General features: G+C 41.7%; 1 protein-coding gene across 1 annotated transcript in view; it reads left to right on the forward strand.

The window, feature by feature from the left end:
- Positions 1–15,455, forward strand: part of LOC125459471 (mucin-6-like) — a 210,458-nt gene that overhangs the window by 149,429 nt on the left and 45,574 nt on the right. The window contains exons 17-18 of the mRNA XM_059652220.1: positions 10,620–10,752; positions 11,907–12,156. Of these exons, the coding sequence (XP_059508203.1) occupies positions 10,620–10,752; positions 11,907–12,156 (383 nt within the window). The remainder of the gene's footprint in view (positions 1–10,619; positions 10,753–11,906; positions 12,157–15,455) is intronic.

A 15,455-nucleotide genomic window follows, 5' to 3' on the forward strand; every position in this document is an offset into this window, starting at 1 on the left:
AGAGATCTGGGTGTTCAGGTCCATTGTACCCTGAAGGTGGCAACGCAGGTGGACAGAGTGGTCAAGAAGGCGTACGGCATTCTTTCATTCATTGGACGGGGTATTGAGTACAAGAGTTGGCTGGTCATGTTACAGTTGTATAGGACTTTGGTTCAACCACATTTGGAATACAGTGTACAGTTCTGGTTGCAACATTACCAAAAGGATGTGGATGCTTTGGAGAGAGTGCAGAGGAGGCTCATCAGGTGTTGCCTGGTATGGAGGACACTAACTCTGAAGAGAGATTGAGTAGATTAGGATTATTTACATTTGAAAGACGGAGGTTGAGGGGGGACCTGATTGAGGTCTAAAAAATCATGAGAGATATAGACAGGATAGATAGCAAGAAGCTTTCTTTCCCAGAGTGGGGGACTCAATTACTAGGGGTCACAATTTCAAGGTGAGAGGGGAAAAGTTTAAGGGAGATATGCGTGGAAAGTTCTTTGTGCAGAGGGTGGTGGGTGCCTGGAATGCGTTGCCAGTGGAGGTGGTAGAGACAGGCACGATAGCATCATTTAAGATATATCTAGACAGATACATGAATGGGCAGGGAGCAGAGGGATACAGATCCTTGGAAAATAGGCGTCAGATTTAGATAGAGGATCTGGATCGGCACAGGCTTAGAGGGCCAAACGGCCTGTTCCTGTGTTTTAATTTTCTTTGTTCTTTGTTCTTTGTTCTAATACAGCAAGGATTCAGGACTCTGTGCATAAACCAGAAAAAATCTGGCATCCAAGTTTAGTGGATAATAGGGTAGGAAGTAGAATGTTGGCCTTTTGTCAAAGTGAATAGTATATAAAAACAGGAAAGTCTTGCTACAACTATGCAAGGCATTAGTTAGACTATGCTCAGAATATATGAAAATTTTTGATCCCCTTATCTAAGGAATTATGTGCTGGTGTTGGGGGCAGCTCAGAGAATATTCACTTGGTTGATCCCAGATTTTGAGGGATTGTCTTGCAAAGAGAGGTTGAGTAGTTTTTGCTGTATTCAATGGAGTTTAAAAGAATGAGAGGTCCCCTAATTGAAACATACCAGAATTCTTATTAGTGGACTTGACAGGGTAGATGTGGAGAGGTTAATTCCCCTTGAGGGAGAGTCTAGAACTAGACAGCATAAACAGAGAGAGTATTGAGGGGCAGCTGAGGATAAAGTGGCGTCTAGGGGGTTTCGAATATGGCTCCATAAATACCATGTGTATTGAGACAATTGTTGGCAGCTGGAGGTGTGGAGCAGAGTGAAATGGGGATGGATGTTGAACTGGGTACTGGTGCAGGCCCAGTCAGACCACATGTGGAAGCACCTTGCGCAACTCTATTGCAATATTTATCCTTTTAATTTTATTTACTTTCTAACTTATTCTATGAATCGCTGAAAGGTAATGTAACTTTTTTTATTTCTCTATTTAGTATCCAGGTACTTTGTACCTAGGATGGTGCCATGAGGTAGTGACATTGTAAGCTTTTCACTGTACTTCTATACTTCTGTATTTGAATATGAGTGACAATAAACCTAGTTCTAATTGTTCCGTCCAACCTCAGCCTGGACCAGTGTATCACCTCATCCAACTGTTGCCAGTAGCTGTTAAAATTAGATTAGATTTCCTATAGTCTGGAAGCAGGCCCTTCGACCCAACAAGTCCACACTTCCCCTTGATATATCCCACCCAGACCCATCCCCCTATAACCCACACACCCCTGAATACTACGGGCAATTTAGCATGGCCAATCCACCTAGCCTGCACATTTTTCAACTGTGGGAATAAACCGGAGGAAACCCATGCAGACACAAGGAGAATGTGCAAGCTCCGCACAGACAGTCGCCTGAGGCTGGACTTGAACCCGGGTCCTTGGTGCTGTGAGGCTGCAGTGCTAACCACTGAGCTACCGTGCTGCCCTCAATGTTTACTTCAGCTGATGTATATGAAAAGACAACACTGCTAACTAGATACACTGCTGTTAAGTGCTGTATGTCTGTAAAGTGGACTTAATTGCCCACTCCTTAACCAGAAACAAGTAGGAGGACTGGCTACTTGCCTTTGCCGGTTTGGTGAAATTCACAATAGTACAGGAAACCATTCACTGAATGCAGACTTCCCTGCAGTTGTCACAAGTGAGTAGGAGATATACTATACCACAAGGGTTTACTGCTCCCTGAATGTGCAGTTGCTCTGTAATTGTGCACACAACATTGGATTGACAAATAGCTGTTATCTTCACAGCATATTCCTACTTTAACCATTCACACCACATTTGAGCAGCCACAATGAAGCAGAGGCTTGGTAACAACACCTACTCATTCTACACCAGCCAAATAACTGTTTTGTGTGCTAGGTTGGCCTACTGTGAGAGTCTTGCTTCCAATAGGATCATTATAGGGCAATTTGTCTGTGTTCTAAACTAACAGAAAAACTGCCAGGTCACTCATGCAACCTTTCCAGTATTCACTGGCAAGTGGCTTCATATTTCTGGTGCTTGGCTTTTGTGCTCCTGAGATGCTGCTTGGCCTGCTGTGTTCATCCAGCCTCACATTTTATTATCTTGGAATCTCCAGCATCTGCAGTTCCCATTATCTCTCATATTTCTGGTGGTCTTTTGTGTCCTTCACAAACTTGGTCTCCTGAAATGGTTCAGAGGGAGCAGGCATTTATTTTTCTCTTTATTCTGTAATAAGATACTTAGTCATTAACAAATCTGTTATTTGTTGCCAAATTCTAATTGCTGTTAAACTGGTAGCATTCTAAGCCATTTCAGAGGACAGTTAAGAGTAATTTACATTGCTATCGATCACACGTAGACTAGATAAGGACAGCAGGTTTTCTTCCCAAAAGGACATTAGTAAACCAGTTGGGTTTTACAGCAAGGGGAATCATTACTGAGATTAACTTTATGTTCTCGGTTTATTAATTAACTTAAGTCCCATCAGCTGCAGTGCTCAATGCCCATCCAAGTATCTATGTTGAAACCTATTCTCACCTTGAACAAGTCCTCAAATGTGACCTTGATTTTCTTTGCTCCAAGGAGAGCAACCTAGGCATCTTCAACCTTGTAGATGGAATCCCTAATCTGTGAAACCATTGGGGTAAATCTTATTATGGCTCACTGAGATAGGCTGCTGAAAATCAGGCTCCACCATACCCAGTGTTGTCACAAAAATTAGAGATTTTAAAAGTATGCAAAGTTCCCCGATTTGCCTGATTTTCAGAAATTCCTGGAAAAGGTCATCAGGTCTGAGGAAGGTTCACTTGATCTGAAACATTAATTCTGATTTCTCTTCACAGATGCTGCCAGGCCTGTTGAGCTTTTCCAGTAATTTCTATTTTTGTTTCTGATTTATGCAGCATTCATAGTTCACTGAGTTTTTACCTGATTTTTAGACCCTGCTTAATAGAAGGCATGGACCAGGTTCCTGCTCTAAAGCAGCATTATTATTTATGACAGGGAACTAGACCGTTGTCATATAACACTTGTAATTAAAATTCTATCCCCTTATACCACTCTCCTTAGACTGAGACAGACAGGGTAAGCTATGTCACATCCTCAAAAAATTCCAGAAGATTTGTCAAGCATGATTTTCCTTTAATGATCTATGCTGACTTGAACCAATCCTGTCACCATTTTCCAAATGCGAGTTATTACATCCTTGTTAATTGACTCTGGCATTTTCCCCACCACTGATAGCCAGGTTAACCAGCCTATAATTCCCCTTGTTCTTTCTCCCTCCTCTTTTTTAAAAATGTGGGGTTACATTAGCTATATTCCAGGCCATTGGATCTCTTCCAGAGTCAATAGAATGCTGGAAGATGATTAGCTATTTGTCCACTATTTTAAGCACCACTTTCCTAAGCAATCTTCAAGCCCTGGGGACTTATCAGGTTTTAATCTCAAGAATTTCTGCAAGACCATTTCCTGACTAATGAGGATCTCCTTCAGTTTCTTCTTCATGCTTGATCATCTGTCCTACAGCATTCCTGAAAGGTTATTTGTGTCCTCCCTAATGAAGACCAATCCAAAGTATTTGTTCAACTGGTTTGCCATCTATTTGCTGCCCTTTATGAATTCACCTGACTCTATCTGAAGGGACCTACATTTGTCTTCACTGGACTTTTTGCCTTCACAGTTTTTATGTTTTCCACAATCTTATTCTTGTATTCTATTTTCCCTTTGCAAATTAAACCCTTTGACCTGCTCTGCTGAATTTTAAATTTCTCCCAGTCCTCAGGTTTGCTGCCTTTTTTGGCCAATTTATATGCCTTCTCTTTGGCTTTGACACTATTCGTGATTTCCCATGTAAGCCATTTTTGAGCCACCTTCCCTCCTTTACTTTTATGCCAAACAGGGATATCCCATTTTGGAAGTTCATCCATGTGTTCTTTAAATGTCTGCCATTGCCTATCCACCATCAACCCCTTAAGTATCCTTGGCCAGCTTAACCTAGCCAATTGATATTTCATATCATCAAAGTCAGTTTTATTTAAGGTGAGGACCCAAGCCTCAGATTTAACTGGTACTCTCCATTTCAATGAAGAATTCTACCATATTATGGTCAGTCTTCCCCAATAGATCTGTCACCACAAAGTTGCTAATTAATCCTCTCATTACACAATACCCAGTCTAGAGTGGCTTGCTCTTAGTTGGTTCCTTGACACAAGCTTGTGTTTCCAGATTGACCTGTTGGACTTTAACCTGGTATCATGTGATTTCTGACCTTTTCTACCCGAGTCCTACACCAACATCTCCACATCTTCACATATTTGTCGAGGAAACCATCCCTCATACACTACGTGAAATCTTCCTCCATCACATTACTTCCTGTTTAGTTAATTCAGTCAATGTGCAGATTGAAGTTACATATAATAACTGCATTCATCTCTAATTTTCTGTTTGATGCCAACCTTACAACTACCGTTTAGTGATCTGTACACAACTCCCACTCATGTTTCTTTTTCCTTTGGTGTTCTGCAGCTCCACCTATTCAGATTCCATATCATTAAGGCTAATGTCCTCCATTAGTATTGTATTAATCCCCTCCTTAACCAGCAACTGCACCACACCTCCCTTTCTTTTCCATCTATCTTTCCTGAAAATTGAATACCCCTGGATGTTGAGTTTCCATACTTGTATCACCCTGAACCCTGGTCTCTGTGATCCCAATTACATCCTATCAATTAATAACTGTCTACACAGTTAAATTCATTACAAATGCTCCTTATATTGAGAAACAGAGCCTTCAGGCTCATTTTTTTGACATGCATTGCCCTTTTAGAATTATGATGTAACGTGCCCTTTTTGATTTTTGTTTTTGCTTTCTCTGTCCACCACTTTCACAATCCCTCTTACTTTCCTTTGTTTCTGTCTCCACTTTACTTCCCTCCGACTTCCTATACTGGTTCCCATACCCTCTGCCATATTAGTTTACACCTTCCCCAACAGCACTCACAACCAATCCCTCGGGACATTGGTTGAAGACCTGCCCAGATGCAGACTGTCCAGTTTATATTGGTCCTACCTCCCCCAGAATCGGTTCCAGTGCCCCAGGAAATTTGAATCCCTTGCTCTTGCACCTTCCTTCAATCTGTGTATTCGTCTTATTCATCTTGTCATTCTTACTCTAGCATGTGGCACAGGAAGCAATCCTGAGATTAATATCTTTTGAGGCGCTACTTTTTAGTTTAACTCCTAATTCCCTAAATTCAGCTTGTAGGACCTCATCCTTTTTATTTATCTCTATCATTTGGGCCTGTGTGCACTACCACAGCTGGCTGTTTACCCTTTTTGACCAGAATGTACTCCAGCTGCTCGAAGATACCCTTGACCCTTGCATCATGGAGGCGACATACTTTCCTGGACTTTTGTGGCTGAAGAAATGCCTATCTATTCCCCTTATAATTGAATCACTTATCACTGTAACTGTGCCACTTTTTTTTCCTGCTCTCCTGTGCAGCAGAGCCAGCTATGGTGTCATGAACCTGACTGCTGCCGCCTTTCCCTAGCAAGCCATCTCCCCAGTAGTACCCAAAACGGTATACCGGTTTTGCACAGAGATGACTGCAGGGAACTGCATTGCCTTTCGGCTTTTCCTCTGATTGGAGATCACCCATTCTTGATCTCCCTCAGTAATGTTTAGCTACTGTGTGACCAACTTATTGAACATGCTATCCGTGATCACGGATACTCCGAAGTGAATCCAGCTGCAGCTCCAAAGCCTATCAAGCGGTCAGACAGGAGGTACAGCTAGACAGAATTCCTGCACATGAAGAAGTCTGGGACATCAGATGGGCCCCTAAATTCCTACATTGCACAGGGGGAGCATTACACAGGTCTGGGATCTTCTGCCATGACTTAATCCTTAAGTTAACTTAACACTAGTAGCAAAGCCAAGAGAAAATGAGAGAAAAGAAAAACTGCTTATAAGTCTCCCACCACTCGCTAACCTCCTGGCTTTGACTTCACAGTTCAATTTCTTTCTACTTCTCCTTTACCCTTGTGCCTTCAGCAGTTGTGGTAGCTCACTTCTCCTCCAACTGCCTTACTTCATTGCTGGTCACCGTCCTCACCAAAGTCCGGTATTCACCAAAGACTAAGCTTAATTTTTTTAATATCAAAATGTATTTTATTCATAAAATATATCTTGGTATATCTTTGCTGCGAGTGCTGGATAGGTTGTCCCACTGAGGCAAGGAAAGGATGGTAAAGTGAAGGAACCTTGGAAGACAAGACATGTGGAACATCTAATCAAGAGGAAGAAGGAAGCTTATTTAAGGTTGAGGAAGCAAGGATTGGACAGGGCTGTAGAGGGTTACAAGGTAGCCAGGAAGGAACAGAAGAATAGACTTAGGAGAGCTAGAAGAGAGCATGAAAATGCCTTGGTGAATCGAATTAAGGAAAATCCTGAGGCATTCTTTACTTATGTGAGGAGCAAGAGGATGGCCAGAGTGAGGCTAGGGCTGATCAGGGATAGTGGAGGGAACTTGTGCCTGGAGTCGGAGGCGGTAGGGGAGGTCCCTAATGAATACTTTGTTTCAGTATTCACCAGTGAGAGGGACCTTGTAGTTTGTGAGGACAGTGTGAAACAGGCTGATATGCTCGTACAGGTCAATGTTGGGAAGGAGGATTTGCTAGAAATTTTGAAAAACATGAGGATAGATAAGACCCCTGGGCCAGATGGGATATACCCAAAGTTGGTACAGGAAATGAGGGAAGAGATTGCTGTGCCTTTGGCAATGATCTTTGCGTCCTCACTATCCACTGGAGTAGTACCAGATGATTGGAGGGTTACAAATGTTATTCCTTGCTTAAGAAAGGGAATAGGGATAGTCTTAGGAATTACAGACCAGTCAGTCTTACTTCTGTGCTGGGCAAATTATTGGAGTGGATTCCGAGAAATAGTATTTATGATTATTTGGAAAAGCATTTTTTGATTAGAAATAGTCAGCATGGCTTTGTGGGGGGCAGGTCATGCCTCACAAAACTTACTGAATTGTTTAAGGATGTGACAAAACACATTGATGAAGGTAGAGCAGTGGATGTGGTGTATATGGATTTTAGCAAGGTATTTGGTAATGAGGCATGAGATTCAGTGAAATGTGGCTGTCTGGATGCAGAATTGGCTGTCCAATAGAAGACAAAGGGTGGTCATAGACGGAAAGTAATCAGCCTGGTGCTCGGTGACCAGTGGTGTTCCGCAGGGTTCTGTTCTGGAAACTCAGTTGTTTGCGATCTTTATAAATGACTTAGGTGAGGAAGTGGAAGTGTGGGTTAGTAAGTTTGCCAATGACACGGAGGTTGGTAGAGTTGTGGATAGTGTGAAGGGCTGTTGTAGGTTGCAGTGGGACATTGACAGGATGCAGAGCTGGGCAAAGAAGTGGCGTATGGAATTCAAAGCAGAAAAGTGTGAAATGGTTCATTTTGGAAGCTTGAGTTTGAATGCAGGGTAGTGGCAGGATACTTGGCATTGTGGAGGTACAGAGGGATCTTGGGGTGCACATCCATAGACCCCTCAAAGTTGTGACCCAAGTTGATAGGGTTGTTAAGAAGATGTATGGTGTATGGCTTTCATTGGCAGGGCGATTGAGTTGAAGAGCAGTGAGGTTATGCTGCAGCTCTACAAAACCCTAGTTAGACCACACTTGAAATATTGTGTTCCGTTCTGGTCACCTCATTATAGGCAGTATGTGAAAGCTTTAGCAAGGGTGTGGAGGAGATTTACCAGGATGCTACCTGGACTGGAGGACAGGTCTTTTAAGGAAAGGTTGAGGGAGCTAGGGCTTTTCTCATTGGAGTGAAGAAGGATGAGAGCTGACTTGATAGTGGTGTACAAGATGATGAGAGGCATAGATAGAGTGGATACCCCGAGACTTTTTCCCAGGGCAGAAATGACTATAACAAGGGGGCATAATTTTAAGGTGATTGGAGGAAGGTATAGCGGAAATGTCAGACGTAGATTCTTTACTCAGAATGGTGGGTGCGTGGAAAGCATTGCCAGCTGTGGTAGTGAAGTCAGATACATTGGGGATATTTAAGTGCCTCCTGGATAGGCAAATGGATGATAGTAAAATGTAGGGTTTGCAGGTAAGTTTGATCTTAGAGTGAGATAGTAGGTAGGCACAACATCATAGACCGAAGGGCCTGTACTGTTCTATGCTCTATATATACATAATCACAAACACAGTTCTGCTGCATATCAAGGAAACAAACAAACAATTGATTCTGTCCAAAAAACTAGACTTATCTTAAACATAAAAGACTATATTTATGTAAATTTGAGGCACTAAGAAGGTCTGATAACTGAATGGACCCCCATTTACTTTCAGCAGGAAGACCTCAAACAGTGGTCTTTCCCCATTATGCATTGTTGACAGCTGCCCCGAGTTTTAGTGCATCCCTCAGCATGTTGTCCTGGATCTTTGGAATGTGGCAGTCTGCAACACTCAGTTGAGGTCAACTCCTTGTTCTGGAAAACCAACAAGTTTCAGGCAGACCAAAGACCATCTTTCATTGAATTGAAGATCCTCTAGGTGCAGTTGATGTTTGTCACACTGTGTCCCCCAGGGAACAGACTATAGAACGCACAGTCCCATGTCACAGAGCTGTACACACTCAGACGTCCAGCAGCATTTCCACCACAGAGCAGCCCTTCTAAAACTAGTTGCTCCACTATATTTTGCTCCCCTTTTATTCGTTCCCCTCCTCAGTTGCTGTAACTGAGCCTACTTGTCCCAGAATACTTCTCAGCAGTGCCCTCTGTTTGATGCTTGAACTGTTCACTGACACTAACTCTTCTGTGCCCCCCCTCCTCGGTTGCAGTGACTGAGCCAATTCCTTTGTTAGATAACAAAGTGTGGAGCTGGATGAACACAGCAGGCCAAACAGCATCTCAGGAGCACAAAAGCTAGATGCTGCTTGGCCTGCTGTGTTCATCCAGCTCCACACTTCGTTATCTTGGATTCTCCAGCAACTGCAGTTCCCATTATCTCTCTCCCTCCAAGAAACCACCTCAGTTGCTTCTCCGTAGCGCCCCCTATTTCCCTCTTGAATAAGAGTGTTGCAGCAGCAGTTTGCCAATGTTCTGGGACATTTTTAGAATCTAAGGATTCTGAGAAAGATTGCTTTCAGTGCATCCACATTCTCTATAGCTACCTCCTTTAAAATCCTAGGATGTAATCCTTTGGGTCCAGGCGACAGTGACTTCTAGCCCTGTTGATTTCCCTGTTACTTTTTCCTCCAGTAATAGTTATTGTGTTTCTTTCCTCCTCAACTCCCTTTATATCCTTGATGGGTGGGAAATTTCAGTGAAGCTAAATGCATTTCTGAAGAAGGGTCTCAGCCCAAAACATCAGCCTTCCTGCTCTTCTGATGCTGCTTGGCCTGCTATGTTGATCCAGCTCTACACTTTGTTATCTCAAATTCATTGACCTTGTCCACATGTGAAATAATTGAACTTCCATCAGTCTGCTACCTCTTGGCCCTTATCCCTCAAAACCTCTCCTATGCATGTGCCAGTCCAAATATCTTTTAAATGTTGTAATTGTACCTGCCTCTGCCATTTCCTCTGGCAGCTAGTTAGGTATGCACTTTGCATGAAAAAGTTGCCCCTCAAGTCCCAATTAAACTTTTCCCCTCCCAATTAAACCCATGTCCTCTTGTTTTGGACTCCCCTAACTTTGGGAAAAGACCTTGGCAATTCAGCTTATCTGTGCCCTTCATGATTTAATAAACCTCTGTAAGGTCACCCCTCAGCCTCCTATAGTCTAGGGAAAAGAATCCCAGCCTATCCAGCTGCTCACTATAACACAAACAAGTAGGTCCTTTCAATTTGCATTGTGGGATAAGTTCATGCACAGTTCTGAAGTGTCAATAAAATATTGAAACCTGTAATTCATTTTTAATTTATTTGTAACAATGAAGAACAATCATTGGCTTCTATGAAGGGCAAATGATTGCAGAAACAGATTATTATCCAAACGATGAAAGCAGTAATATCCCTCAGAATGCTTTTGTGTGCAGCATTTGGTGAAATTCTCATACATTATTTTGTCTTTTTAAAATGTCTTTTTCTGTACTGACATTTTTTCCCTTCAGAGGTGTAAATTTGAAACTTGCAACTATGAGAAAAGCCAAGATTTTATGTGCAATTCTCTTGGAGTGTATGCTCGTGCTTGTGCCATAAAAGGCCTAATATTGACAAACTGGAGAAATGCTGTGGATGAATGCAGTAAGTGTTCACTAGCCACTATTTTATTCTGGCTTCAAACTCTTACGAGTACTCATAATTGTTCTTTGTATTCTTTGCATGTGAGTACTGCGGGCAAGGTCAAGATTTCCTGCTCCTCCCTAATTGCCCTTGATTAAATAGTGGTATCCAACTTCTTGAATTGCTACAATTCATGTAGTGTGTACAAACTCACAATTACATTAGGGAGGGACTTGCAGATATTTTGATAGTGAAAGAACAGTGATCTAGTCTAAATGAGGACAGTGTGCAACTTAGAAGGGAACATGTAGATATTGCTGTTCTCAAACATTTGTTACCCTTCTCTTTGGTTTTAGAGGCTGCAGGTTTGCAAAGTACTGTTCAAGAGGCCCTGGCGAGTTGCTGCTGTATATCTAGTACATTGCTGCACTATATGGCACTTATAAAACAGATGAATTTATAAAGTGGTGGATTGGGTTGGGAGTTAAGCAACCTGGTTTGAGTTGGATGCTATCAAACTTCTTAAATGCGGTCAAGCAAGTACTGGTTAAATTTCTTAGTTGAGGTTCACCTGAATAGCTTATGCCTAACAAACCAGTTTAAGAGTCACATTCCTATTTTGTTGTTGATAACTATAGCATGAAACATTACAGCCAGTTGTATCCAAGTTAGACCGGCAGTTGAAAATCTGACTTTAACCCAAAAGAGACATATCCAAAGGGCAACAGTATTCACCATTTTGGATTACAGCCAATTGAGCATAGAAAGTGGAGACAGACGTTTGATATTTTCTGCACATTTAAACATTCTGAGGTAAATTTACAAGGAGGTTAGGAGATTTTAGGCAAAGCCAGAACACCTTTCAAGCCGGATTTTGCATCATTTCGCTGTTGTGCTGTCCATGTTGTAGACCTGTGAACCAGACTGTCAAGATTTTTTGATGTTGGAGTTTCATACGTCCCTGAAGTCAGATTTAGAGCTAACATTCTTTCAGCAATGTGCAACCAAAAACCGTTTCTCGTTGTAACGAAACTGTTTTTAGATGTTTTTGCATTGCTTGAAATTCCTTAGATATGTTTTATAATTCTCAAGTTGTCATGTAACCAATCAAAAAAGTTTTTTTTGTGTTGTGCTGTACCTTAGTCTAGTTCATAAACTGTGTTTTCTGCTTTCAGAAATTTCTTGCCGTGGCCTTCAAGTTTACAGTTATGATTCCAAAGCGTGCAACCGCACCTGCTTTTCATTGTCGAATTCAATGTTTGAATGCACTGAGAGTGGAGTTCCTGTAGAAGGATGCAATTGCCCACAGGATACTTTCCTGGATAATACCAGTACTTGTGTGAAGGCATCCAGCTGTCCATGTTTTTTGCAAGATGGTACAATTATACCTGCTGACAAAAGTGTTAACATTTTTGAGCAACTATGGTGAGTTGAATAATTAATATAGTTTGCTTGGTTCAAGGAACAACCGTTAAAATGTGAATCTTCTTGACTTATCAAACAGGTACAAATGTAATTGAGCCATTGTGAGCAAATTAAGCAGCTAATAGCCATCATAAATTAGGACCTTGACCTGTTGCTCTGTTGTTCTGCACATGAGGTGGCTTATGAAATATTCCCCAGTTACCTTTCTATTGCATCAAAAAAGTAATTTTGTAGTATATAGCTTGAGTATTGCTGAAAAAGACATGTTGTCAAAATGTTTTGTCTTGCACTGATCAGGACTTATGCAAGAATTTAAGGGGGTCAGTGTTTTATGTTCTGTGAAAAGAGAGTGGTCAGTAGACTCTGACATTGCTCAGTGAAATGAACCAGCGAATGACTGTCACTTGTTTTCTTAAATGGAAGCTTAGGTAATGTGTGTACATGTTCTTTCTGTCTGTGAAGAACAAGACCCTGTGTTTTAATATTTGTAGCTACGAGTAAGTTCAGGTGCATCACACTACGAGCTCAACTACTCATGATCATTTTGTAAACGTCCAATCGAGGAATCTCATTTGATGTCAGACACTGTGTTATATATTTTGACTGTACAGATTGGTTTTATACACTTAGAACTTTGCCTGTTGCAAGTATCTGAAGATGTTCTGTTCGTCAAACAAATCAGTAAACCTGGTCGAGATAGTAGGAACTGCAGATGCTGGAGGATCTGAGATAACAAGTTGTAGAGCTGGAGGAACACAGCAGGTGAAACAGCATCAGAGGAGCAGGAAGGCTAAAGCACAGTCAGCAGTCTGTTCACATGTGATATAAAACTTTCCCCTTTACATTAGCAGTTGTATGAATGTCTTGATGAGTAAAAGGTGAGAAACTTTGACAAAATGTGCTCCTTTTTCAGCAATGGATTAAAGAGTTTGAAAGATATTAGTCATTTTTATCAATAATGATCTAAAGTGATTATTTTTGGTGCAACAAGGAGAGATGATTTTCATGTATTTACCACTTCATGAGTTTCTGTGATGGGATACGCAGCCTATTGAAAAGCTTGAAACACTTATGAGAACCCGAAAGGAGCAGACTTGGGTTGTCATATTGGATTGTCCTTCTTGTTGCCAAGTATAACCACCAATGACCAGAAAGTGATTTTTCAGTGAATTTCTGCAGAGAGAGAAATCTATTTCTTTTCCCTTTTACCAAAAACGTGTGCTTAGGATTGTTTAAAGGGATAAACATTTACGTTTTCACATTATATGTTTTGTTTGGTTTGACCAACTATGTATTCTCATTGGATGAGTTTTATTTTATAATGAATAAATAATGCTGTATTTTTTTAAAAAGCTTGGTTGAAATTGTGCATTATACCTTGGAGTAGCTAGCAGGACTCTGCACCACAGGCATTGAATCACAGTTAATACAATGGTGGAGATTGAGTGGACAGTCGAAAAATTGAATCTGGTTCTGACGGTGAGGAATGCTGAAGCAGCTGCAGCTCTCGGTGAGGCTTTACAGGGTGAATCTCAGAGACAAAGTGGTAGCCAGGATGCAGTGTCCAGTGAGATCTCCGTTAACATAGCTGAAGCCGTTCACCTTATCCTTTCACAGGCACTCTGACTGCCACTGGGTAAAGACCACATCAGGTTTGGGTAAGACTAGAAGTATTCAACAACCAGTGGCCAAGGGCTGGATTGAGATTACAAGTGATCATGGTAATCTGGGCTTCAATGAAATGGAGCAGGTAAAATTTGTAATGAAATATCTATGTGAGAAAGCTTGTTGAAAAATACTGGGTGGAGGAACAAATATTCAAAGAAATCAACAGAGAATCTTTGAGGTTCTGGGAAGGGTGTTTAGGGACAGTGTCAGTCTGTCCCAGCTGCAATACAGTTTTGATGACTATTTGCAAGTCAAAGGGAAGGATCTGGTCTTTGCTTCCCTGGAACTGATGAAGTTAATCAGTCCTCTAAACTTGAATCTTTCCTGCCCACCATCCAGGTACATACTGCAGAAAATTTGTCTATCCAAATCAGTGAGTGATTAAGATATCTGAATGGAGATGAGGAGGGTCAACAGTATCAAACCATGGTGGTCTTTCTATGATGCATTGATTATATCATTAAGATCAGTGGGAAAAGGTGCACTTCTAAGATGAGGAAAGAGCCCACCATCAGGGAGATGACTGTAGATGTAGATCAAATGTTGATCTTAGTCTGAAGAGACAGGCAAAACGGATTGCATTGCAATTGCAGATCCATGTCTTGCTGCCCTATTGTGACAGTAAAATCAAGCCTGAGCCTGCAAGAGGAATACCCCAAAAATATTCTGCAAACGGAATGGGACTGGGTACTTCAAAAGAGGCTGTCTTCAGCAACACAAGCACTACTGATTATAGGGAGTGATCCCCATACGTTGCACCTCAATTTCTGTCCCCTCACAAGCCTGGCAAGAGTAATGGAAACACTGAGCCAGCCACAGGCTTTTAACAAATGAAAGGATTCACATCCCAAGTCTTTTTGGAATGTGGGTAGGAAATCATCAAAGACTCACCAGTGCACTTATGAGGGTACTCCAAATCTGATCCAGAGGGTTAGAGTGCATATAGGTTCACCTTTGCATTCCATCTCATTAGAGGACCTCATGCACTTCATTTGGTTGCTGAGTACATTGGGAGATTTCACAACCAATTCTACATAAAAGAAAAGAGTCCAGTCTGGCATGTACATTTCTGTCATGCTGAAAACCCCTGTCTACATTAACAGAGCTGAGGTGGAGGGGTTCAAGAACGATGATAACCAGCGATCTGTCTGGACCACCCACGTATATGTGACGGTCAACAAGGCACAACAACACATCTTCTTCCTCAGGAGGCTTAAGAAATTCAGCATCCCCATAAGGACGCTCACCAACTTTTGCAGATGTACCATAGAAAACATTTTATCTGGGTGCATAATGGCTTGGTTTGGCAACTTCTCTCCCCAGGACTGTAAGAAAGTACAGAAAGTTGTATGTACAGCTCAGACCATCACGGAAGCCAACCTCCCATCCATGGACTCAATTTACACTTCTTGTTGCTGCAGAAAAGCTGCCAACATCATCAAAGATCCCACCCACCACAGTACTCCTCTCTTCCGACCTCTTCTGTTGGGCAGAAGATACAGAAGCTTGAACTCACAGCGACGGGTTCAAGAACATCTTTGTCCTTGCTGTTATTAAACTGCTGAATGGGCTGCTTTAACTTTAATCTAATGTTGATGTTGCATTTGTGCACATCTTGTGCAGTCATAACG

The sequence above is a fragment of the Stegostoma tigrinum genome, chromosome 17 (genome assembly GCF_030684315.1).
Source record: "Stegostoma tigrinum isolate sSteTig4 chromosome 17, sSteTig4.hap1, whole genome shotgun sequence".
In the NCBI taxonomy this organism is placed as follows: domain Eukaryota; kingdom Metazoa; phylum Chordata; class Chondrichthyes; order Orectolobiformes; family Stegostomatidae; genus Stegostoma; species Stegostoma tigrinum.